The 27151-nt window shown below is 34.7% G+C and overlaps 1 protein-coding gene across 6 annotated transcripts in view; it reads right to left on the reverse strand.

Annotated features, from left to right (window-relative positions):
* Positions 1–27151, reverse strand: part of ARAP2 (ArfGAP with RhoGAP domain, ankyrin repeat and PH domain 2) — a 267935-nt gene that overhangs the window by 48771 nt on the left and 192013 nt on the right. For 5 of the 6 annotated variants that reach the window (XM_077136560.1, XM_077136561.1, XM_077136562.1 and 2 more), the window contains exons 21-25: positions 15930–16093; positions 11533–11745; positions 8250–8355; positions 3450–3597; positions 1927–1995 (exon numbers count right to left, since the gene is read on the reverse strand). In XM_077136560.1, the coding sequence (XP_076992675.1) occupies positions 1927–1995; positions 3450–3597; positions 8250–8355; positions 11533–11745; positions 15930–16093 (700 nt within the window). The remainder of the gene's footprint in view (positions 1–1926; positions 1996–3449; positions 3598–8249; positions 8356–11532; positions 11746–15929; positions 16094–27151) is intronic. The other variant, XM_077136564.1, reaches the window with a different exon arrangement.

The raw sequence follows: 27151 nt of genomic DNA on the forward strand, positions 1-27151 counted from the left end.
CATTATGCACTCACTAAGTTATTTGTGTCAGAAGACATCAGATGAATATAAAATCCAGAAAATAAAAAAACATGAGATATCACTCTGTAGATAGGAAGTATAAAGTGGAGAAGTTAACAAAGAACCAAGTGAATCTATAAGAAATATTTTTGAGTAGCTTTTTCAAGAAATTCCCTTAGGATGTGTAATCATTTAGAAATAATATCCATCTCTGTTTTTTTTGTTTAATGGTCATAAGGAAGAAACAATGATTTAGAAGGTAAATCTGTGTCAGAATAAAAATTTAATGAGTAAGTTTGCATTGGAAACATTTAAAGAACACTCCTTAAAGATATCTTTAATATTCCAGTACATTAGTCTTTAAAAAATCTTATTTCCATTTATTTGTCCTCAGTTGAGATGCTACACAAAAATTCTGGGGAAGAAAGGATACAGTTGACATTTTTGCTTTTCACTATGTTTGCATGAACAACTCTCCAGGAAGGACACGTTTTAAAAATTAAAAAAGTAAACATAAAGGACTCTTAGAGTCCTTTAAAAAAAGGGTAAGACAGAGGCTGTCAGAAAAATACTCCAGAAAAGAATTTTAAGTGTATTAGAGAAAAACTCAAACAAAAGAACTGATTTTCCAAATTATTCCACTTTTCTCTCCCAGTGACTCTATTTTATAGACAATTCTTTTATTTATATGTATATATATAATTTATATATTATATATACTTTATATATATAATTAGAAAGCATTCAAGACTGATTTCTTCATTGTAACATATATTGAAGATAAACAATACAAAATATTTTCATACTTTTATTTCTGACAGTAATATAGGTATACTGCCAAAAATTACCACTCAGGCTCACAAAATCCTTTATTTCATTCCTGAAACCCTCCTCCAAAAGAGTGAGAAATTAAGAGAAATGGTAGGGAGTAAGATTTTTTTAGTGTTAAAGCTAACCTTTTTGGAAGCTGCATTAATTACTTTGGGTCAAAATGGAAGAAATACTACCTTAGGCATTTAATGTCACAGTATTAGCACCATGGGCTCTAAGCACTCCAAATGGAGGCCTCCCTAAGCTCCTTCATATGGACTGATGGTGCTGATGACCCCTCTCATTAGCCAAGACTGAGGAGAATTTAGGGCCTGAGAAAATAGGAAGCACTTGCCTCATTCTGTGAATGTATCTGTAAACAGAAAACATTTGACCCATTTCTATTATTTACACTGGAACCCTGAATCTACTACAATTCCTAGTTATAAGAAGATGATTTATGTTTAACCTTAAGATACTCCAGTGAATACTCATCAAATAAGAAGAGGTATCTTGGGAAAGCATAGTGCAACGTGAACACACAAATTCAATATAATGAGACTGAGGAAAGCAAGACAGGATCTAGAAAAGTCAACTGGACAAAAATTAGCATATGATACAGAGATCATTTAGAACCATTTCAATTAACACAATCACTTGAGAGCAGGCAGAGCAAAAGCACATAGGAAACAATTAAAATTTTCTAAATCATAATGGAAAGAATCACGAATATTTAGGAATCTGAATTGCCAATTTATTCTAGTATTTCTCTGGCTTTAAACGCTTCCTTTGAAATCTACTGGAATTTTCAACTGTTATTATAAATGCAATTTATTTTGTACAGGAAAACTTTATAAGATTAAAATAGAATTTTCCATTTATATTCAAAAAAATTAAATTAATATGCTTCTGAATTTTGCATGTATGCATCATGTTGCAAAATTACACACTTATTTTATCAGAATATTTTTCCTATTACTTTCACTTTGCTTCCAATAGGAACTTGAAAATAAATGCAGGAAATATCTTCACTTACAATGGAAGGGATTTTAATTAATTAATTAATTAGTTAATTAATTAATTCAATTCTTTAGACAGCTGGCTATTACTACTCACTTGAGTGTCTTTCCACTTGGTAATAAAGCTATTCTCTATGTCCATTTGTTTGACTTGGTCTTCTTTAACCTGTTTAAAATATAATTTGGGACATTCCAATAATGTAGAACACAAGGAGTTACGGTACTCATCCTCAGATAACTTCAGTAATTTACAGATCAGCAAGTTAAAAATAAATGAGAATGGCCATCTTAATTAGCATGGGCCCATGTACCTAGAGCTAGATATAAAGCAACATTTGTAGAGGCTAATATAGTTCAGAACATTTTATGATGATACAACTTCAGCCTGTACATTCTATTAATGGGAGCCGTATTGCTAAGGATGTTTAATCAGCAAAGGAGCTGGTGACTGGTATTTTAAAGGTTTTTGTATTTGAGAGATGAGATACATTTCTTAAAATGAAATATTCATTAATGAAAACTATTGATTTTCTATTAATGGACCTCTATAATAAGATAGGAAATACAGAAAGAACATGCAAAGCCACAAGTTAATTTTTTCTAATTGTTTCATTTTAAGGAATCACAATTTTTGCAAAGAAGTTGCTATTGATAGAAAACAGTGCACAAATATAGAGAGAAAGAAAAAAAGAGGTCAAAGAACAGAAAGAATTCAACAATGATGTCCATTCATATGTAAATTAAGATATACAAATTGCAGTATTTTACTTTATTAAAATAGTACCTTTCACTTTGTTGAGGAATCTTGTGATGAATTATTAAGATAATGTAAGAACTCTACAAATGGCAACCTATTACATTAATCTATTTGGTATTAGTTTCATCTGGTATATGGATTGCACTCTAAGACAAGTAATCATTCAATACCTTTTTGTAGAATGCTCAGAAAATTTAAAGTAAAAAAACAAAAAAAAGAGATAAGTTATGGAGCTGAATCTTTAACTCAGACCCCAATTTCAAATCCTGTGCTCAGTTTCTCTACTTTCATTTCTTTGAACAAATAAATCATTCCTATTATAGCGGTTTTCTGATAAAACATGAAAACTTTAACTTCATAAAATAACAAACTGAAACATCAAAAAACTAAAACAGAGATGTCTTAGCAAAAACAGAAAATGATAATATATCAAAATTTTATTTTTTTATTTCAAACGGGGGCACAATTTAAATAAAACCGTAAAGTGTTTTCAATTGCAAAATTTAACAACCATGGATTTATTACCCAATTTCTGAAATTCACAATTTCACACCTCTAAGATGACAGACTGAATGCATATACATATTGAGGAGGAAAAAGAAAAACATAAAAAAACTTTAAAGAGAACCATTCTGCCCAAAAGACACCAGATGGCAAGAAAGCTTTAAAAGCAGTCTGAATCTAAATGAATGGTTATAACTCAAAATGCTAACTATATCTACAAAATTTAAGAAAGTATAATCATGCTTTATTTATAGATATTCATAAAGGCCTGAATAAAAACATCCCAAAGTATATACATGATTGTGTGCAAACAGCACCATCAAACTATTTTAACAAAAGTTAGGATACAAAATATTTACCTCAAATATTTCAACATAGTTATGAATTAGGTCCTCGATTACATTCACTTCTTCACTAGTTTGCCCCCTAGTTTGAAATAAGCAGGATGAAAAGACCGTGGCCAAGCTATGGGCATTCATGTGATTGATTTCTGAGCATTTCTGAACCCTATTAGAAAAAAAGCACAGCTTATTATTACACAAGTATATCTGAAAAATCTCACAACCATAAGCCATGATACTTATTTATCATTTTTAAAAACTGACACATATTGAAGAACTCTGATATAAAAACTGCAGTGGTGATTGAAAGAAAAGCACATAATTCCTTCTGCCAAGTAGCTTATAGAAGTAGTTAAGAACATAAGGAAAACTACTGTAAAAAGAGAATAATAGTACAAGTTACAAAGCAGTAGTTGGTCACTGACGGCTTAGAGGATCACTGACCATACCTAAGCAATTCTTTACAATGGAAAAGCCTACAGCCAAGACATAAAGGTGTGTGTGAAGAATGGTGAAACAACCGTGAGATGAAAGCATAAATAAAAGAGGACAAAGGAGACAGGAGGTGAACAGAAAACCAGGAATGGAAGATGGTTTGTAGGCACACAGCACAGAGTTCCAAATTCCAAATACAAGGTTGGACTCAATTTTCAGTAAAGTGAGTATAAGGTGTGACAAAGAAAACCCGGTATCATGTTTGTATAGCTATACAAAATAGGATATTATGTTTCAAAAAGTAGACAATTGACTTAAAAATACAACTACACATTTCTTTAACATAACTAAGAACGCATGTTATAATGAAGTAAATTTTTCCAGATTTAGTTTCTTCATGTAAAATAAGAATGTTGAATGATTAGATGATGCCAGGTCCATTCTAGTTTTACCTTTCTTTAACCATCAGAAATCTCTGCATTTAGAGAAGGAAGTCATTGTTGGGTCCATGATGTCAGATATGAATAAGCAAATCAATGCTTCCAAACAGCATGCCACAATGAACATTGAAAGGTTCACAAATATGTATAAAATGATAAAAAATTAAAACAGCAACCATGAGAAAGGAAAAGTTTTGTTTTGTTTTTTAATTTTTTTCTTTACAAAACAAACCCTGCCCTCTCCTCCAGTCCCGCTCCCCCATTCTCTGATAACTTCCAAATCTGCTTTCTACATCTGATAATTTGCTATTTCTATTCATCTCTTAAAAGTGACATCATATACTATTTGTGCTTATGTGCCTCACTTATTTCATTGAACAAAATGTTCCAGGTTCTTCCACGTTGCAGTATGTCTCATAACTTCATTCTTTCTTTTATTGAATAAAATTCTGTTGTATGTCTGTACCACATTTTGTTGATGGACACGTGGGTCGTTTTCAGATTTGGCTATTGTGAATAAGGTCACTAAAACACTGGTGTACAAATATCTTTCTGTGACTCTGTTTACACTCTCTTTGCATTTATACAGGGATGTGAGATTGCTGGGTCATTTGGTAATTCTATATTTAACTTTTAGAACAACTGTCATATTGCTTTCAAAAGTGGCTGTTTCATTTACATGTCAATTAGAGTTTTAATTTCTCTGCATTTTGTCCAATACTTGCTATTTTCTCTCTTTTTTTTAAAAGTAATAGCCATCCTTGTATGTGCAAAGTAGTATCTCACTGTGGTTTTGATTTACATTTCCTTCATGACTAATGATGTTGAGTATCTTCTTAGGTGTTGACTGTCCATCTTCTTTGGAGAAATGTCTTTTCAAGTCAATTGCCCATTTTTTAATTGAGTTGCTTGTGTTTTTGTTGTTGAATTGTAAAAGTTGTTTATTTATTCTGGATACTAAGCCCCTTACACAAACTGGTTTGAAACTATTTTCTCCCATTCTAAGGTTGTTTTTCACTTTCTTTATCAAGACATTATCACATCCTTCAAAATGTGAATGTTTTTATTTTTGATGAAATCAAATCTATTTCTATGTTGCTTGTGCTTTTGATGTTATATCTAAGAATCCATTGCCGAATCCTAAATCATGATAATTTGCCTCTATGTATTCTTCGAAGAGGCTTGTAGTTTTAGCTCGTATATTTAGGTCCTTGATCAATTCTGAGTTGATTCTTGTACATGAAAGTTTTAACTATAAAATGTACTAGATGATAGCTGTAAGTACCGTATCATGGAAATACCTCTGGATCCTCTGTATTTATTTGTCAGTGTCTTCATATATAATAGCTGCTTCGTTGCCTATTTCATTACATTTGGAAAATTTTAAATACACACTAAATAAGAGAGACCAAATTCTATCAAGAGAATAAAGCAAGACTGATCTAGGTACTCCTGTCTATAAAGGACCACAGGCTGCATCAGTTACATGGAAGAGTGAGTAAACAGGACAGAAATAAATGTGATAATGTAAGAAACATAATAAAAGCCAACTTTTGTGGCAATTTGACAGGGAGAGCAGGTATAATAATCATATATAATTTACAAGATGCAAAAGGAATTGGAAGTTAACAGAGGAGGACTGAATACTGGTGAACACCCATTTCAAATGACTTTGTGCTTTTATTACACTAGGTTATAGAAATATAGGATAATTATCAGCATGTCTGCTGCTGCTATTAGAGTTTAAACATCTCACAGATGTAACTGTGGTTTGAATGCACTGTAGGTGTGTAATCAATGTTTGACAGATAGAATTAAGTGAATATTAGTTATGGAGGAAGTCATAGAAATGATCTTTCATCTAGCTGTTACAGATGAGTAGGTCAGGGATTGAAATAAATGCTGAATCAATCTGACCTCATCCAACCTGACCTCAAACTTCTAACATTATTAACCATTCCTACTTTGCTTAAGATTTCCTTTTGCAACACTATGCTCCTTTGATACTCTTCTCAACTCTCTATTTTTAGTCCCTGTGATGACCTTAATTTCTGGCATAAAGTGGGTACAATACAATATTTCCTTTCCTCTTTCACTTGTTGGTCCCCAGATTTTGGCCTTCATGAGTTCCACATTCAGTCTGTTCTGTATCTTTCACTCAGACCCTGTTATCAGAGGTTCAAGGAAATTGTTACCTAATTAGCCACTGTCATGGTTAGGGACAGGTGTCAACTTGGCCAAGTTGTGGTACCTGTTCATCTGATTGGGCAGGCGCTGGCCTGTCTGTTGCAGTGAGGACATTTCATAGGATTAGGTCATGAGCACGTCAGCTACATCCACAGCTGATTCCATTTGTAATCAGCCAAAGGGGAGTATCTTCTGCAATTAGTGATGCTAAATGCAATCATGGGAAGCCTTTTAAGGAGGACTCAGAGGAGACAGGTTCCATTCCTGCTTTGGCTGGTGAGCGTCTCCTGTGGAGTTCATCCAGGCCATCCATTGGAGTCATCGGCTTCGCAGCCTGCCCTGTGGATTTTGGACTCTGTGTTCCTACGGTCACGTGAGACACTTTCATAAATTTTATATTTGCAAGTGTTCCCTGTTGATTCTGTTTCTCTAGAGAACCCTAACTAATACAGCCACTATGTCTCTATTCTCCTTCTTCCCAACCCCTTCACAGGGATCTATTCTCTTGAAAGAGATTTGATCAAAAATCATTCCTTATCACTTAATCCAAATGTCTTACATGGCCTATAAAGCTCTTTATAACCTCCTGCCAGCTGACCTGTAGCATTCTCTTATCATAGCACTCCTATTTTCCAAATATATCCTTTGACCATTTCTCATACTTATCTTTCTTTCATGTCCAATTCACCTTGAAGCATGGAAGCACTCCCTGGACCTCAGCATGTGATTAATCGATAGTACTTCTATAATTCTATGCCACATGCCAAATTTCTCCATATTAAGATATGTCCCAATACCTCATAGGCATAGCAATAGGGCCATAAAATACATAGACTAAATGTACGGTGCAATATGAAAACGAGTCTTGCAATACAAAGATTTCATGCATGAGAAATGGTGGTTGGAAAAGAGAGATAAAGAGAAAAGAAGAAAAACTGAAAGATTTTAAAATCCTAACTCCAAAAATGGAATTGTTAGTAGAATTCTGCTTTATAGAAATTTATTCAAGAGAGTATTTCATCCATGCAATAAGCTAAAACAAAATATTGCTTAAACAAAATTTATACTTCATTAAAAGTCTTATTAAAGTTTTTATAATAATTCTTGCTGACAGAAAAACAAACACATAAACCTTTAGTTTTAACTTAAAAGGTTATTGTCAAATATTCTCATCCTCAGACCTCATTTCACAAGCCACCATTATATTCCACCTATCTTTCCAAATTCAGGGGGCCTTTGTGCCGTGACATAGAAAATATTTTTACCTTTTAAATTTGCCTCATCCAATCTATGGTCTGACTCAAAAATATAAGGGTTATGTAAAATAGAAAATGGTAATGAGGAGATCAGAGTTATGAAGAGATGAAGTGTCTACCGTGAGAAAGCCCTGTGCTCCCAGACAGATTCCTGCTCTAGAGTTCCTGTACTTTCCACCACCACCTCCAACTTCCCTCCCCGAAATGAGCTCTTAAATTTTCGTCTGTGTACTAGATGAATTTTAGGATGCTCTGTGTGAATATTTTTGATTCATGTAAGAGATTCTCCAGTGCTGTTTATCTGCGTGATTTAATTACATAGAAAAAAAAAAGGCTAAATAATAGTTTAACAGGAATTTCATTTTGCAACAGTTCTTAAAATATGGTGACAGGTTAACAGACACATGCAGAGGTTTAATCATATAACTTTACATTTAAGCAATAATAATTCGTTGTGTGCCATATTTGAAGTGTCTAGAAAAGTTCGTGAATCCACCCACCTATACAGATGTTCAATTATAGCCGCCAGTGTTGCTCGGTTGACTCCTGGAAGAGTACGTATAAAGGCTCCATACTTTTTAGCTCTTTCCTTATCATCCTGGGTATCTGGAAAGAAAATAAATTAGGTTTACCTTAACACAGTAACTAATAATCTATGTCATAAGTTTTCATTTTATCAGTACTTTAAAACAATATTTAAAATTAGATTTCAATAAGGGAAACAACAAATTTTCAGCAGAAAAACATTCAAACTTCTAAAGTACATGTCTACAATTTTGGAAAAGCATGTATTTACATAAATTTTTTAGGCTGTATGCTATAGTTCTTATACTTTGTAATTTAAAAATAAATGATTTTCTGAATAGGGGAAGGGATGTTTTGCATTTTTATCTTCGACTTTTTGGACTGTTGAACTTCAAGTGAAAACATTAATTACTCAAATTGAAGTGCAAATTGAAGTAATAAAGCAAAAGTATTTTAACTCTGGCTATGTAAACATTTCATTTCATTATTTGTATTTGAAAATGACATTTCTGATACTTCTTTCCTTACAAAATCATAAAGGTCTTCTCAAAGCTATGAACCATCCTAGAGCTATGAAATGTTAGCAAGGACCCTCAGATCCATGTGTAAGGTTATTTACCAGCCCTATTATTCTCAATTCTTTGGAAAAGATGAGGGAATAATGGAAAAAGCCATGTGCTGGCCCTAATAACAATGATTCAGACTTAGAAGGAGAAGGGCCCCCTGCCTTTGTAGTAGACAGAATATGATTGGCTCATGGAGAGGAGGGTGGGAAGGGGTTACCCTTCACTCTTCTAGCCTTAAGAGATACTAGAGACAGGACTGCCAACCAGTTCTACAAAGTTCTACACTCCAGAATATGTTTGGTGGTAGTTTAGTAAGCATACTAGATAAACAGGGGAAACAAAAGACCATTTGTTAAGTAAATAACTTGTGTTGACTTTCTATTTGGAGGGAATCGTATATTCTTTCTCAATTCACAACCACCTTTGAAAACAAGACTTTTTCATTTCTTGCTTAGCCCTAGTTATTTTATTCACAGAAAGCCGGCAGCACATTAATGATTCTTTAAAAGTACATGGTCTCTTGTAAAGGGCACTAGGATCCCTGAGGATATAAGAAACTCTCTGACACATTTTTCAAGTACATTCCTATTCTAAACCACAACTGATATCTCTTTTGTACTGACTTAGCATGAATATAAGATCTATAAAGGTAAACATGGTCATATGGACTTCACTGCACTAGTAGACGACACTCTAAAAGTAAGGGAGGAAAAACACCCAAATCACATTTATAGAACAAACTGGAAATGAATTAAGAATAGTTTAGCATCTCTAACAAAATCCAAGCATTTACCTTCATGTTAACCAGTTGTTAATTGTAGGAAAAACTGTATTTATTAACAAACTCTTAAGTAATACTGCACTTAAAAGTGAATTCAGCTAGTACAGCCTATTTTCACACATTTTATAAGAATAAAACAGATTTTTTCAACGTAAAAATAAACTGAAAGTAATACTCAGGAAAGATTTCAGAACACGTAGAAAACAGAACAAGTAATTCAAGTAGCCACCAAATTCAGACAATTTCCAAATGTTCTTAGAAGAACAGGTCTTGTATCATTGAAATAGGTGCGAGAAAGTTTTGGCCTCAGGTCACCAGGACCCCAGACAGCTCTCCTACAAAATCACCTGGAGATTTTCAGTCTATTCTCTGACGTGCCCCAGATTCAAATTGGATACATGTATGGGCTGGGAAAGCTATACTGGCTCTACAAGCAAAGGGCTGAAAGGTTACTTGACTCAGTATTCAAAACATTCTCAAGTGAATTATCAGAGCCTTCACATACAGATGAAACATGAATACATTCCTCTCTGACAACATTCCTGCCACTTGCCAACTACCTCTTCCTGGTAGACTGACAATAGTAAAGAATAGTAGTGAAAACATCCGGTCATATATTTCAATAACTGGTTTCACAATAAAGACAAATGGTAAACATTTCTAAATGGAGATACCATAAATAACCTTGGCTATAAATTACAATGAAATTTTCTTAGAGCAAAAGTGAGGATATAGGGTACCTGGTCATACAGAGATGTACATATCTCATTCCACGCTAAAACCCGGAGAAATATACAATTAACTCTTCTTGTTCTAACCTTTGTGTGGACTGACTGGAGTGAACTTTAATGACTTGAAAAATATGAGGAAGCAAATATAAGACTTCTAATTAAGTAGCTATATCATGAAAAGCTATTTTAATTATAATATTTCTATATACTTGCTGGCACATTTTTGAGATAAGTTTTCAATCTGTGCATGTTTTGTTATACAATCTCAAAATTAATATAGATTAAACAAATATCATAAAATCAAATTCAAAGGCAATTCTCCAAAATATCCTGAAACAGGTTAAATATATAAAAGAAACAGAGTAAATTATTAAATTATGTTACAGTTCATTGATAAATTTCTAAAACTGAAAAATGAAGATTACAAAACATCATTTTAAAAATTTTGTATAAATATGGCAAATGTTTAATTACTTACAAAGATGCTATATATATACAAATTACACATATGTGGGAATGAACACTATAAAATAATGTGAGAAAATAGAACTAGCTTTATTAGAAAGATGGGGTTAAAGGCAACGCTTATATTTAAAAATCTTTACTGTTGAATGTTACAATAAAATGAGAACATTCAATTCAGTGTTTGAATTAAAAGACATAAAATTGGTTTTACTGAAGTCAATCTGACCCAATGAGTGATATAATAAACTATTTTTCTAGGTCATTTCTTAAATAGGTTTTTTTAGTACAGCAAAACTATTTTCACTATATGGAATCTAGGGAAAATGATGTAAGAAAGATTTTAAAAACAATATGCACACTAATGCAACACAGAATAAATGATAGAGTAAAACTGAGTCCAATGGGGGAATCATGCGAAACTAATCTTGTATTAATTTTTTTAAGGAATTAATAGCATACATGGATTTGAATATGACACTTTCAAAGTTAAAGCAAAGTAAGTACTAAGAAATTTACTGAAAACAAAGTACATAAAATATTATTTAGCAATTCATATAATTTTCTTTTGGGGTAGATACACACTACTGTTGACATTTATTCACGTTCTCTTCTAAGCCCTTTTATAGTTTATTGTTTTTAATTAAAGAAAACTTAAAATATTTAAATATTGAAATTCATGGCAAGCATTTATTAGGTTGTGTATTCTATTTATTACCTAAAGCAGAGATCCAATATGGATAGAGCTCCTTGGTAAGAAGTGCATCGTCTATGTCAGAGAGAAAACTTTTCAATACACCAGTCACGTCCTCAAGCTGATGTTTCCCAGCTCTCAGTTTAAAGCTTCTGGCATCCTTCTTGAAACTCTCCAGGAGCTCTCTTATGCGCGCAGGATCGCCATTCTTTTGGTAGATATATTTGCATCCTAGACCTTCGTTTTCAAATAAAGGTTATTTGGAAAAAAAAAAATTAGTCTAAAATCAAAATCCACATTGATATTTTCAAAATAGAACAAATCTTTAGGTGGGATGATGAGCAAGATGAAGAAATCATTATTTGAAGAGTTGATATAAACATGTATGAAGAGGAAAAGACTTCTTTCTTTTTGGTTTTGGTAATTAAAATGTAAGCCCGATGAACAAACTATTCTATCCTTAGCTTTCGGCAAGCCCCAGATTAGCCCTTTCTTCCGTTTCTCATAGTATCTTCTTCAAATGTCCTTTACCTCAAATACCTTGGATCCAGTTTTATAGACAAAAGTGAGGCTCCCTGACATAAATTTCCTCAAGCTCCTGCCTTCATATCTGTATATTTTTAATTTCTGTTCTCATTTTTCTTCCAGATGAAGTTCCTATTATTAGTTATTTCAAAAGCATTGATTCATCCGCTGGTCGTATAAAATAAGAGTTGCCGCAGCCACGGTTACAGGGACAGTAGGACGATGATGGCGAGGATGTGGACGATGATGATAACAGACACAAAATTCCTCCTTTGCCCCTCCAAGGTCAAAGTGAGCTGAGTTTCTTATACTTATTCTTTCTATGGTCTCACATCTGTTATTCCTTTAAGCATACCATTTTGCTTCTTTGCCCAATTTGCACTCCTTTGGGACCATCTTTGTCAAGAAAACCCATTACATCCTGTTTTCTAGATGCTTTTCATCTTTGATCTCATGAGACCTCCCTGCAGGATTTGACTTTCCAAATGAATTCCTGTTCAAATTCTGTTGATCCCATTACTTCTGTTACATCATGATCTCATATCTCCTTGTCTTTCTTCCTCTGTGGCTAATCTCCCAGTCTACTATTAGTTTGCTTATCTAGAAATTTCTGGTGATTCCAGGAATCAGCCCACATCCTCTTTTCTTTAGTCCCTCACAAAATTCTCTAGGTGACCCTATCTAACCTTATTGCTTGAACTACTGCATGGATGTTTTCCTTCAGGTTTCAATTTCTAAGATTTTATACACACAACACACACACGCATAACACACATCATGCATATAAATACATATACAAGTAAAATAAGCTAAGAACAATTTTCCTGTCTCCTCCAATACCTTCCTCTCCAAACCCAATAGGTTCTTTCCCTTATTCCTCAATCTCAACATGTGATATTCCCATGCCGAGCACTGTACAAGTAAGAACCTTCTTTTCTCACTAACCATATTAAAAAACAAACAAATTACTAGGTCATGCAGATTCTTCTCTCTTCTTCCAATTGCACATGGTATTATTTGTACACTCAATCTCCCTTCGTTCCCTGCTTCCATTCTCATGCAGCCCTCACAGTTGCCTCCATGATGAGACAGTGAGATCTAAGCTACAGGCCCACTGGTGCTATTTCATGTTTAAAATCTAAATACTGCCTACACTACTGTCTATAAGGTAGAATTTCAGGATTTTATTATTATATATAAGAACCTACATGACTTACCCTAACCCTCCTGGCCCCTTTTATTCACCTCCTCTTAACAAACGGAGCTCTGACCACATATGACTACATTACGTTCCCTGAACAGACGATCTTATCTTGTGACTCTGCACCTCGGCAGATCCTGTTTTCTTCTCCTGGAATCCTTTTCCCCTGCTTCTTCTAACTGGCTTCTATATTTTCTTAAGGTACAGGATAGCATCATAACTCACCCATGAAGCCCCTCCATGATGACCCCTAATCTAGGTAAAATTTATTCCTACACTGTAGCAATCCCTGAAAGTCTACACCATAGAATTGTGCACACTGAAATGTAATTATCTGCTAATTTGCTTGTCTTTCATCTTCAAATCTGTAAACTCCTGGAATGCAAGTATTATGTCTTATTTTCTGCATAAATCTGTCACCTATACAGTGCCAAGAAGAATTCATGAGGCATTTAATATAAGACTGCTGAAGAAAAACAAAAAGATTCACAAAAAGCAATTGTGGCTAAGTTTTTGAAGGATTATGTTCTTAACTGGGTGTCTAATAGCTGGTACTCAGGTAAGTTTAGTTAACCGTATATAAACTAGAATGTATTTTTTACATAAATTAAGATAATTTCCCCCAGAAACCAATAAAATTCACAGAAAAAAATTTAAATTTAGTACTTTGATTATGCCCATCCCTTGACAGCACAGGAAATCAGCTTTTCAATTTTTAAAACAAAGGTCAGGAAATTCACAATAACTGCTATTTCAAAGCCATAAAGGCCCTGAATCAGGCACCTACAACCTAAAATCACCAGGGCATTTTCTAAATTCCTACCAAATCTTCTCTTCTACACATGTTGGTAACATTGGGGCCATTCCCCCATGTCCTGCTCATAACTAAACATAAACGGTCTTTCATTGGCTTTACTACTTGAATATGCAAGTTAATGCACATTGTGCTAGAGCAGAAAGAAGTTATAATGTATGAAATGTTCTCTAAAACAATCTAATGCTCAATGATTTTAAATTCAAATAAACACAAGAAAAGTTCAGATTTCCCTAGAGGAACATTAAATTGGTTACAGCAGTAGTCAAGTTATTTTAATCATTTTTTAGTCTAAGGAAAATCCTATGCCACTATGAAATTAACATTATGTGAAATTTTCCAAAAAGGGTCTGCTCTTGTTAAAACATAATATGTGTACAGTTCGCTTATATCTATGAAATGTAAGTACACTAAGACTAAGCAACCATAATAAATGAAGACTAACTTCGTCCCTCCCCCATTTTCTAGTAAATATGACTAACAGGGGATGAGAAAAATATAGACATACTATCATAGCAAGGAACTTCCTTTAGTAATGCCCACTTATGTGAATACACATACGTATTTACAGTAGATAGAATGTAAACATAAACATACTGAATCTGGACATAAATAATTCTTGTACTTGTATTACATATAAAATAAGTAAAAACTTAAGCATTTATACTTAAAATGGCATTCCACCTAGAAGAAAGAAAAATCAGAATATACATATTGTAAATTTTTATTTCCTAAGATTACTTTCTTCATAGCAATTGTTATTTTCTGTCTTTTTGTTATGCATCGATTTACTGTCTATTCCCTGTACCAGAACACAGGATCCATGGTTCTGCCTTCAACTTTTTACACTAACTGCTGATTTTCTAGCACCTAGATCAGAGGTTGGCATGCAACAGACACTCAATAAATAAGTAATTTACTCACACTGCAATGTTTTAATGCAGCCCTCTCACTGATTACACCTTCTTTTCAAATTAAAAAACAAGTTAAGATGCCTCTGATATTAGGGGAGCAAAACAAGTGAAGACATCTGCCAAAATAGCAGATCAATCATGCTACTCTTTTCCACAATTGTAACCTAAATAGATGGCATTTATGTACAGATAAAAAGGTAAAAAACATCTATATATAAAAAATATAGTTAAGAAATTTCTACCTTTTAGACTATTAAGGAACTATATATCAGAAAGAAGGAATCTGAAAGATTCATAATTATTTAAAAATAAACACGAGGAATAAAGGTTACATTTTGGCATACCTAAAACACTACCATAGCATATTAAATAAAAATGAAGATGGACCATGCAGGTATAAACAAAACTTTTTTGTTTTTATCTGCAAACTATTAATAAAAATGCCTTGCAAGTATGTTGCAAGTACACCACAATGATTAAAGGAGCACATTTCTTAATATAAATAAGTGACCAATAGCATATCGAATGAGGCATACACATACTCACACCCACCTTATGTATGGATGCATGCTTACAAAAAAAGCAACAATTTCACAGTTTATACTTTTAAAATCATGCCTTAGCATGATAGCACATTGTGTTACCCTAGGATTTATTCCAGGCTTTGAAAAACAGTCTGTAATCTACTATTTTTAACATGTTTCATAAGACTGATCTTTTCAATATGTTATCTAATAACTTTATGCATGGAATGAAAGAAGGAAATGATGGAAGTACACTTAATAGTTTGAATGAATTTTATCAGGGAAGGAATGACAGTTAGCTGAACAGCAGCTATGCTTTTATTTTTCACTTGTGTACTGACAGATATAAAGGGCTTTAATTTAGTTCAGCAGAGGTACCGCTTCAAAACTATAAGAATGATACCATGAGTTCTGGGGGTTGAATAAAACTTTGTGATACTTACCATACTGTGTAACAAATGCTATACAGCTGTTCACGATAATGGGAACGTCGTTTTTGCTGAGCTGCTGATCTTGTAATGCATTACCATCTGTACCTGCTGCTTTTTCAATTGCACTATGCCAGACTGTGAAATCCAACTTGGTATGCCCATGGATGTATAATGTTCTGTAAAGTTTAAAAAGCATTTCAAATTGTAATTCTGCTTTTTAAAGAAAAATTCTGCAAAACAGATTATCATTAAATCCCCATAAATTTGACCCTGTCTTGCAAAATCCCCCTTCCTTTATCCTCTATCTTTCCAATTCTTGTTTTGCCTTTACAGTCACATTTCTCCATAGAGTAAAGGAAGTTCTCTGAATTCGCAGCCTCACGTCCTTTCATTCCCCAATGCCTTTTATTTTGTTTCTGAATAACTGAACTGTAACTGTTCTGACAAGCCTCACCAGTGACTACCAGTGGGTATCTCTGTTTGTGTATTCCAGAGTTTAAAATTGTTAATGAGCCCATTACTTAAAAAGAGAAATAAAATTACCATAAAAAAACCATGGAACTACACTACCCAAACAGTGAACCTTAAGTTAAACCATGGACTCTAATGAATAGTACAATTATGATTATAGGCTATCATCAATTATAACTAATGTCTGAAACCAGTGCAAGGTATTGGTGGTGGGTTGGTATATGGGAATCTGGTACTTTATGCCTGGTTATTCTGTAAACCAACAACTTTTCTAATAAAGAAACAAAAAAAAAGTGGAAGGAAAAAACAAAAATGGCTATAATATGGCTTTCATAGCACAATTCTTTGTGGCTTTTCCTTCTATTGTTCTGTACGCTCAGTCTCTTTCCCAAGCTCATTTTCTTTCTGACAAACACGGCTGTAACTCAGTGCACCTATGAACTCCCAGTACTTTACAGGGCACTCATTCAGGCCAACTACCACTCCTAAGTCGGTAGCTCCCAATCCCCTGTATCTAGTATTTAACATTTTCTCCTAAATCAGATCTCCGTGTGAATGACGGCAAGTATGGAGAGCAGTTAAGAGCCAGATTTTCCAGACCGAAATTTCCTTTTGTTAAAGTATTAACCTCAATTTTCCTTACTTTCATCATGTATCAAATGAAGATAATAACAATACCTACCTTAAAATTCAATAAATGTAATATTAGTAACTAAATAATAAAAATACATATATATTTATTTTTAGACACTTGCACCTTAACGAACACCAGGCATCTCAAATCTTTCTCCATGCCAATACCAAACTACTACTCATACCACCATTCTCGCTAATCACATCGGAAATTTAGGGTTAATTAATTGTAGATTTCTCTCTCCCCTTCGAACACTACCACATGCATTTTGTCATAAAATTCTAATGAGTCCAGCTCCCTGACATCTTCAGTCTGTCTCTTTTTTGACCTGACACTGCCTCATTTCAGGTCTTGATGCTATTTGTCTGGGTCACTAAAATCATTCCTAATAGAATCCATTTTTTATAGCCTCTACCCCTCTAATTCTTATGCTTTACTACTGCCAGATGATCTTTCTAAAATGCAAAGCTAATGACTTTGCTTCCTGATCAATGTCCTTTTACAGCTCTTGAGCTTTCAGGATTAAAAGGCCTTCATGATCTAGCCGTTTTTTTTCTCCAATTTTATCTGCTATTCCCCTACACTTAAGACATGCTGAAAATTAGGAGATGTGATATTTTTTTTCCCCAGAATGTCCTGAGTATAGGGAAATGGCAGATAAAGTAGGAGGGAAAAATACAGGCCAGATCCCCTCCAAGTCTGTGCAATAAATGTTTCCTGCTCTTTGGCTACTCCAACTCCTCCCCCAAAGGTGTACTTCAGGTGACCCTCTCTGAAACTCCATCCCTGATCTTCCTCTTATTATACTTAAAGTGTAAAAGTGTCCTTTCTTAGTTCTCCAACAGCAGTCTCTTCCTCCATTATATCATCTATTGTACTGCCTGGTGAATATTTTAGCTACTAAATCGCAAACTGTACAGGAAAGCAGGGTAAATATTGCAGGATCTCTAGTTTCTATCATAGTTCATGGCACTTAATGGGCAAATATTAGTTTTAAAAGTCCTATCTCTAGCTAGATATAAAATTTGACTTGAAATATAAATTGAAGTAATTGCTAATGTATTTCAAGAGCATCTACACCAAAGGAAAATCTCGGACTATGAGAACAAGACTTTCGATGCAATCCAGAAAGAAGAGAATGAGCTGTATAGGTTCTGGGACTTATTTATTTATTCATTCATTTCTTTGGTTTCTCTTCTTGAAATGCTCCTGCAAGAATACAAAACTGCAGACACCTCACTACACTTGTTTCTAATCTTCTGAACTTACTGTAATTTTTTTTTTACTGATATTTGTGTTTGTAATCCTCATCTCTGGATTTTTTACATTTTTATCTATCACTTTTATTTTCTACACCACCACAGCAATCCTAACCTTCAGATCTTGTAATTTTCTTTCTAAAGGTTTCTGGCATATGCTCTAATACTCCTGGCATGTCCTAGAATTTTATTTTATCTTACATCATCTTTAGCTCAAAAGCATTTTTTGCTGGGTATAGTTGCCTAAATAAAATGGTGCATAACTCAGTAATTTCCCTGAGAAATATCGTCCAAATATTATGTAAATTTAATCAAAATTAGGGCTTGCTAAACTCAGGAGCTTAAGTAAAGACAAAATACTTAATTTCTTCTGGTTCTTCTTAGTATATATGTTTTAGCCTGGTAATTAAGCTCTAAATATGAAACAAAATCTTTGACACTGATGATAAAAACTACAATGGGTATTTTGGCAAGAAGTGAAAGAAATACAGAATGCAATCACTCTCCTACCATACCAGTATAAATCTGCCATTAACTGTAAACACTTCAAACATATTTTCATTCTAGTAGGAAGAAATCCTTGATGACAATTTAACTGTCTCCTGTAAACTAGTGAGGATTAGAACTCCTCAGTCAACTTGTCAAAGAGTGAATCCTAAAATATATCATCTAGAGCAGTAGACGTTTGACATTTAATAGCATCAGTTCAACAACTTTCCTCTTTGATACTTATCAAAACTCTGTGCACACTGAATAAAGTATCAAAAGGTAGTTTTCAGCACAAATACTGAGCAACTTTGTGATTTCAAGTGATATCAAACAAGCATTTCACATTTTGGGATAAGAATTCCAAGGCAACATTCATTTACATACTGAAAATCTGAGAAGTTTTTTTGATGAATTCTGTTTTTAGAATTCTATAGAAGAATAAATTAATTTTCCATTCCACAAGGATAAATTTTGAAAGACACTCAAAAGCCATATAAAGGAAGCATCCCTATATCCTATAATGAATAAAGATAGCACATTAAGACAGATATCCGAGACTAATAAAATTATTATATCAAAATTACAACATTATAACTACAAAACATAGACCATCACATGCAAGCCTAGTCTACTGACAAGAACGAGAAGTCAATTTACACGATAGGATCAATGAATTTATATAAAAAGTAAAAACACTTATGTGAATAAAGAACATTTTAAACAAAACTAAAAAGCAAATATTGAACTCCAAAAATATGACTAAAAAATGATAATAACTTAGGCAATCATACAAAAAAGAAAACACCAAGTCTTCAGCACAAATAAGCTTATCAGCCACGTAAAGATGCCAATTGCCAATATGTACAAACCAATATGATAACAAAAAAGAAATATATTAAAGGAGCAATAATAGGTCAAAAAGCAATTTATTAGATTTACATTTATAATATTCATCGCTGAAGAGTACCGCACAGTACTGATAGACTGACTAGATGTTTTGAAAATAACCTGACGATAAGTACCAAGAATCTTGAAATATGTATACAAAACATTTAACAAGTAATTCCAACCACAGGACTCTGCCATCAGGAAATAATTTGAAATGGAAGAGAAAATCTCTCTCTTTCTCTCTCAGACACACACACTCTTACACACACACACACATGCAAACACATCTACAGAGCATTTAGAAAAAAGAGTGCAAAACATGGGAATAAGCTAAAATCCCAACCACCAGAGAATGTTTAAGTGATTTAGGATATGTCCATGAGATGTATACGATATGATTCATACAATGAGCAGAGAGCACATCCTTGTACGTATGTAAAAAATCAGTTGCATTATCCAACCTGTTAACTTACCTCTGGGTAGACAATTCATAGACATTTAATTTCCTTTGTTATACAAGTCAATGTTTTTAAAAATGTGATTGAGGGACTTCCTGGAAGATGGCGGCTTAGTAAGACGCGCGGATCTTAGTTTCTTCTCCAGGACACCTACTAGGGGAGTAGAAACGATACAGAAAGCGCCCAAAGCCACAACAGAGATAAAAAAGACAGCGTACCCCATCCTGGAACGGCTGGCTGGCTGAGAGAAGCAGCTCGGGTGAGAATGCCGAGGCGCGCGGGCCCCACCGGGCGGGGCGGGAAGCGGCCGGAGTTACTCCCTTCCCCCTTCCTGGGCCGGCTGGGAGAATTGGAGAGGCGGTCCCCTGAAACAAAGGCGACTGGCGCCCACACCACGCGCAGCCCCCGGACCAACTGAGAGAATTGGATCGGAAACCCCCAGGCCGCGGAGAACGGTGACCCCATGACTCCCGGGGAACGTGCACTCTCTCGGGCGGGCCGCTGCCGCTGGCGCCCTCCCGCCACGCTTGTTGCCCAGGGCCGACTAGGAAATTCGGACGGGCTCTTTCCCTGGCTGCGGCGACCAGCAACCCTCCCTGCGTTCGGACCCCGGGCCGGCTCAAGCCGCTTCGGCTAGCGAACCCCCAGGACGGCGAGAGTTTTCCAAAGTTTAAGGTCCCACAGCACCTTTTACTGGTGGGACCCGCAGACAAACGTGTGCCACGAGCGCCACCTACTGGGCAGGATAAGAAAAACAGAACCCAGAGATTTCACAGAAAAATATTACAACCTTGCTGGGTCCAACACCAAGAGAAATCTGAATAAATGCCCAGATGCCAGCAGCAGAAGATAACTGTCCACGCTCAAAAGATTGAGAATATGGCTCAGTCAAAGGAACAAACCAATAGCTCAAATGAGACACAAGAGCTGAGACAACTAATGCTGAATATACGAACAGAAATGGAAAACCTCTTCAAAAATGAAATCGATAAATTGAGGGAGGACATGAAGAGGACATGGGCTGAACATAAAGAAGAAATAGAAAAACTGAAAAAACAAATCGCAGAACTTATGGAAGTGAAGGATAAAGTAGCAAACATAGAAAAAATAATGGATAGCTACAATGATAGATTTAAAGAGACAGAAGATAGAATTAGTGATTTGGAGGATGGAACATCTGAATTCCAAAAAGAAACAGAAACTATAGGGAAAAGAATGGAAAAATTTGAACAGGGTATCAGGGAACTCAAGGACAATATGAACCGCACAAATATACGTGTTGTGGGTGTCCCAGAAGGAGAAGAGAAGGGAAAAGGAGGAGAAAAACTAATGGAAGAAATTATCACTGAAAATTTCCCAACTCTTATGAAAGACCTAAAATTACAGATCCAAGAAGTGCAGCGCACCCCAAAGAGATTAGACCCAAATAGGCGTTCTCCAAGACACTTACTAGTTAGAATGTCAGAGGTCAAAGAGAAAGAGAAGATCTTGAAAGCAGCAAGAGAAAAACAATCCATTACATACAAGGGAAACCCAATAAGACTTTGTGTAGATTTCTCAGCAGAAACCATGGAAGCTAGAAGACAGTGGGATGATATATTTAAAATACTAAAAGAGAAAAACTGCCAACCAAGACACCTATATCCAGCAAAATTTTCCTTCAAAAATGAGGGAGAAATTAAAACATTCTCAGACAAAAAGTCACTGAAAGAATTTGTGACCAAGAGACCAGCTCTGGAAGAAATACTAAAGGGAGCACTAGAGTCAGATACAAAAAGACAGAAGAGAGAGATATGGAAAAGAGTGTAGAAAGAAGGAAAATCAGATATGATATATATAATACAAAAGGCAAAATGTTAGAGGAAAATATTATCCAAACAGTAATAACACTAAATGTCAATGGATTGAATTCCCCAATCAAAAGACATAGATTGGCAGAATGGATTAAAAAACAGGATCCTTCTATTTGCTGTCTACAGGAAACACATCTTAGACCCAAAGATAAACATAGGTTGAAAGTGAAAGGTTGGGAAAAGATATTTCATGCAAATAACAACCAGAAAAGAGCAGGAGTGGCTATACTAATATCCAACAAGTTAGACTTCAAATGTAAAACAGTTAAAAGAGACAAAGAAGGACACTATATACTAATAAAAGGAACAATTAAACAAGAAGACACAACAATCATAAATATTTACGCACCGAATCAGAATGCCCCAAAATACGTGAGGAATATACTGCAAACACTGAAAAGGGAAATAGACTCATATACCATAATAGTTGGAGACTTCAACTCACCACTCTCATCAAGGGACAGAACATCTAGACAGAGGATCAACAAAGAAATAGAGAATCTGAATATTACTATAAATGAACTAGACTTAATAGACATTTATAGGACATTACATCCCACAACAGCAGGATACACCTTTTTCTCAAGTGCTCATGGATCATTCTCAAAGATAGACCATATGCTGGGTCACAAAGCAAGTCTTAACAAATTTAAAAAGATTGAAATCTTACACAACACTTTCTCGGATCATAAAGGAATGATGTTGGAAATCAATAATAGGCAGAGTGCCAGAAAATTCACAAATACGTGGAGGCTCAACAACACACTCCTAAACAACGACTGGGTCAAAGAAGAAATTGCAAGAGAAATTAGCAAATACCTCGAGGCGAATGAAAATGAAAACACAACATATCAAAACTTATGGAATGCAGCAAAGGCAGTGCTAAGAGGGAAATTTATTGCTCTAAATGCCTATATCAGAAAAGAAGAAAAGGCAAAAATTCAGGAATTAACTATCCATTTGGAAGAACTGGAGAAAGAACAGCAAGCTAACCCCAAAGCAAGCAAAAGGAAAGAAATAACAAAGATTAGAGCACAAATAAATGAAATTGAAAACATGAAAACAATAGAGAAAATCAATAAGGCCAGAAGTTGGTTCTATGAGAAAATCAATAAGATTGATGGGCCCTTAGCAAGATTGACAAAAAGAAGAAGAGAGAGGATGCAAATAAATAAGATCAGAAATGGAAGAGGAGACATAACTACTGACCTCACAGAAATAAAGGAGGTAATAACAGGATACTATGAACAACTTTACGCTAATAAATACAACAATTTAGAGGAAATGGACGGGTTCCTGGAAAGACATGAACAACCAACTTTGACTCAAGAAGAAATAGATGACCTCAACAAACCAATCACAAGTAAAGAGATTGAATTAGTCATTCAAAAGCTTCCTAAAAAGAAAAGTCCAGGACCAGATGGCTTCACATGTGAATTCTACCAAACGTTCCAGAAAGAATTAGTACCAATTCTCTTCAAACTCTTCAAAAAAATCGAAGTGGAGGGAAAACTACCTAATTCATTCTATGAAGCCAACATCACCCTCATACCAAAACCAGGCAAAGATATTACAAAAAAAGAAAACTACAGACCAATCTCTCTAACGAATACAGATGCAAAAATCCTCAATAAAATTCTAGCAAATCGTATCCAACAACACATTAAAAGAATTATACATCATGACCAAGTAGGATTCATCACAGGTATGCAAGGATGGTTCAACATAAGAAAATCAATTAATGTAATACACCATATCAACAAATCAAAGCAGAAAAATCACATGATCATCTCAATTGATGCAGAGAAGGCATTCGACAAGATTCAACATCCTTTCCTGTTGAAAACACTTCAAAAGATAGGAATACAAGGGAACTTCCTTAAAATGATAGAGGGAATATATGAAAAACCCACAGCTAATATCATCCTCAATGGGGAAAAATTGAAAACTTTCCCCCTAAGATCAGGAACAAGACAAGGATGTCCACTATCACCACTATTATTCAACATTGTGTTGGAGGTTCTAGCCAGAGCAATTAGACAAGAAAAAGAAATACAAGGCATCAAAATTGGAAAGGAAGAAGTAAAACTATCACTGTTTGCAGACGATATGATACTATACGTCGAAAACCCGGAAAAATCCACAACAAAACTACTAGAGCTAATAAATGAGTACAGCAAAGTAGCAGGTTACAAGATCAACATTCAAAAATCTGTAGCATTTCTATACACTAGTAATGAACAAGCTGAGGGGGAAATCAAGAAACGAATCCCATTTACAATTGCAACTAAAAGAATAAAATACCTAGGAATAAATTTAACTAAAGAGACAAAAAACCTATATAAAGAAAACTACAAAAAACTGCTCAAAGAAATCACAGAAGACCTAAATAGATGGAAGGGCATACCGTGTTCATGGATTGGAAGACTAAATATAGTTAAGATGTCAATCCTACCTAAATTGATTTACAGATTCAATGCAATACCAATCAAAATCCCAACAACTTATTTTTCAGAAATAGAATAACCAATAAGCAAATTTATCTGGAAGGGCAGGGTGCCCCGAATTGCTAAAAACATCTTGAGGAAAAAAAACGAAGCTGGAGGTCTCGCGCTGCCTGACTTTAAGGCATATTATGAAGCCACAGTGGTCAAAACAGCATGGTATTGGCATAAAGATAGATATATCGACCAATGGAATCGAATAGAGTGCTCAGATATAGACCCTCTCATCTATGGACATTTGATCTTTGATAAGGCAGTCAAGCCAACTCACCTGGGACAGAGCAGTCTCTTCAATAAATGGTGCCTAGAGAACTGGATATCCATATGCAAAAGAATGAAAGAAGACCCATCTCTCACACCCTATACAAAAGTTAACTCAAAATGGATCAAAGATCTAAACATTAGGTCTAAGACCATAAAACAGTTAGAGGAAAATGTAGGGAGATATCTTATGGATCTTACAACTGGAGGCGGTTTTATGGACCTTAAACCTAAAGCAAGAGCACTGAAGAAGGAAATAAATAAATGGGAACTCCTCAAAATTAAACACTTTTGTGCATCAAAGAACTTCATCAAGAAAGTAGAAAGACAGCCTTCACAATGGGAGACAATATTTGGAAATGATATATCAGATAAAGGTCTAGTATCCAGAATTTATAAAGAGATTGTTCATCTCAACAACAAAAAGACAGCCAACCCAATTACAAAATGGGAAAAAGACTTGAACAGACACCTCTCAGAAGAGGAAATACGGATGGCCAAGAGGCACATGAAGAGATGCTCAATATCCCTGGCCATTAGAGAAATGCAAATCAAAACCACAATGAGATATCATCTCACACCCACCAGAATGGCCATTATCAACAAAACAGAAAATGACAAGTGCTGGAGAGGATGCGGAGAAAGAGGCACACTTATCCACTGTTGGTGGGAATGTCAAAGGGTGCAACCACTGTGGAAGGCAGTTTGGCGGTTCCTCAAAAAGCTGAATATAGAACTGCCATACGACCCAGCAATACCATTGCTAGGTATCTACTCAAAGGACTTAAGGGCAAAGACACAAACGGACATTTGCACACCAATGTTTATAGCAGCATTATTTACAATTGCAAAGAGATGGAAACAGCCAAAATCTCCATCAACAGAAGAGTGGCTAAACAAACTGTGGTATATACATACGATGGAATATTATGCAGCTTTAAGACAAGATAAACTTATGAACCATGTAATAACATGGATGGACCTAGAGAATATTATGCTGAGTGAATCCAGCCAAAAACTAAAGGACAAATACTGTATGGTCCCACTGATGTGAACGGACATTCGAGAATATACTTGAAATATGTCATTGGTAACAGAGTTCAGCAGGAGTTAGAAACAGGGTAAGACAATGGGTAATTGAAGCTGAAGGGATACAGACTGTGCAACAGGACTAGATACAAAAACTCAAAAATGAACAGCACAATAATACCTAATTGTAAAGTAATCATGTTAAAACACTGAATGAAGCTGCATCTGAGCTATAGGTTTTTGTTTTGTTTTGTTTTGTTTTGTTTTGTTTTGATTTTACTATTATTACTTTTATTTTTTTCTCTATATTAACATTCTATATCTTTTTCGGTTATGTTGCTAGTTCTTCTAAACCAATGCAAATGTACTAAGAAATGATGATCATGCATCTATGTGATGATGTTAAGAATTAATGATTGCATGTGTAGAATGGTATGATCTCTAAATGTTGGGTTAATTTCTTTTTTTCCGTTAATTAAAAAAAAAAAAAAAAAAAAGAGAAGGGATAATTGGAGATGAAGGGATACAGACTGTACAACGGGACTGGATATAAAAACTCAGAAATGGACAGCACAATACTACCCAATTGTAATGCAATTATGTTAAAACACTGAATGAAGCTGCATGTGAGGTATAGGTTTTTTGTTTTTGTTTTTTTTGTTTTTTTTTCTTTCTATTATTGTTTTAATTCTTATTCTGTTGTCTTTTTATTTCTTTTTCTAAATCGATGCAAATGTACTAAGAAATGATGAATATGCAACTATGTGATGTTATTAAGAATTACTGATTGTACATGTAGATTGGAATGATTTCTAATTGTTTTGTTAATTCTTTTTTTAATTAATAAAAAAAAAATGTGATTGAAAACAAATCACAAAATTTGGATGGTCTTTGAGGGAAAAGGTATTTAAAGACTTCTCAATCATAGATTGGCACTGAACTTTTGAGCCAGACAAGAGAACTGGCAGTCTCTCGGCCCAGCCTTTCACATTTATGTATGGGGAAACTAAGGCCCAAAAAGCTAAAATAATTTCCTGAGACCTTAGGGTTAGAAACAGAACTCTGGGCTAAGAAAATAGTTTTGCTTGCCTTACCTCATCCTAGGCCATGATTTTTCCTTTGCCTGATGATTTACACTGCATAATTTAGAAAGTCCTCAGTTCCTAATTCAAGAGGTGAAATTCTGATCTTTCTTTTTTTGTTTCCCCTTTTCTATGTCTTCCTATCACACAAATTCACAGAAAAAGGGTGCCTTGAAAAAACAAAGTAACATTACTGGATTGGGTCCTGAAAATTATCTCTGAAGCCACACATATCAGAAGTGCTGTATGCCTTCCTAAAGAAGGGATAGTTTACACATGGCCTTGAAAAGCATCCTAGGCATTTGA

This window comes from Tamandua tetradactyla, chromosome 19 (genome assembly GCF_023851605.1).
Source record: "Tamandua tetradactyla isolate mTamTet1 chromosome 19, mTamTet1.pri, whole genome shotgun sequence".
Classification (NCBI taxonomy): domain Eukaryota; kingdom Metazoa; phylum Chordata; class Mammalia; order Pilosa; family Myrmecophagidae; genus Tamandua; species Tamandua tetradactyla.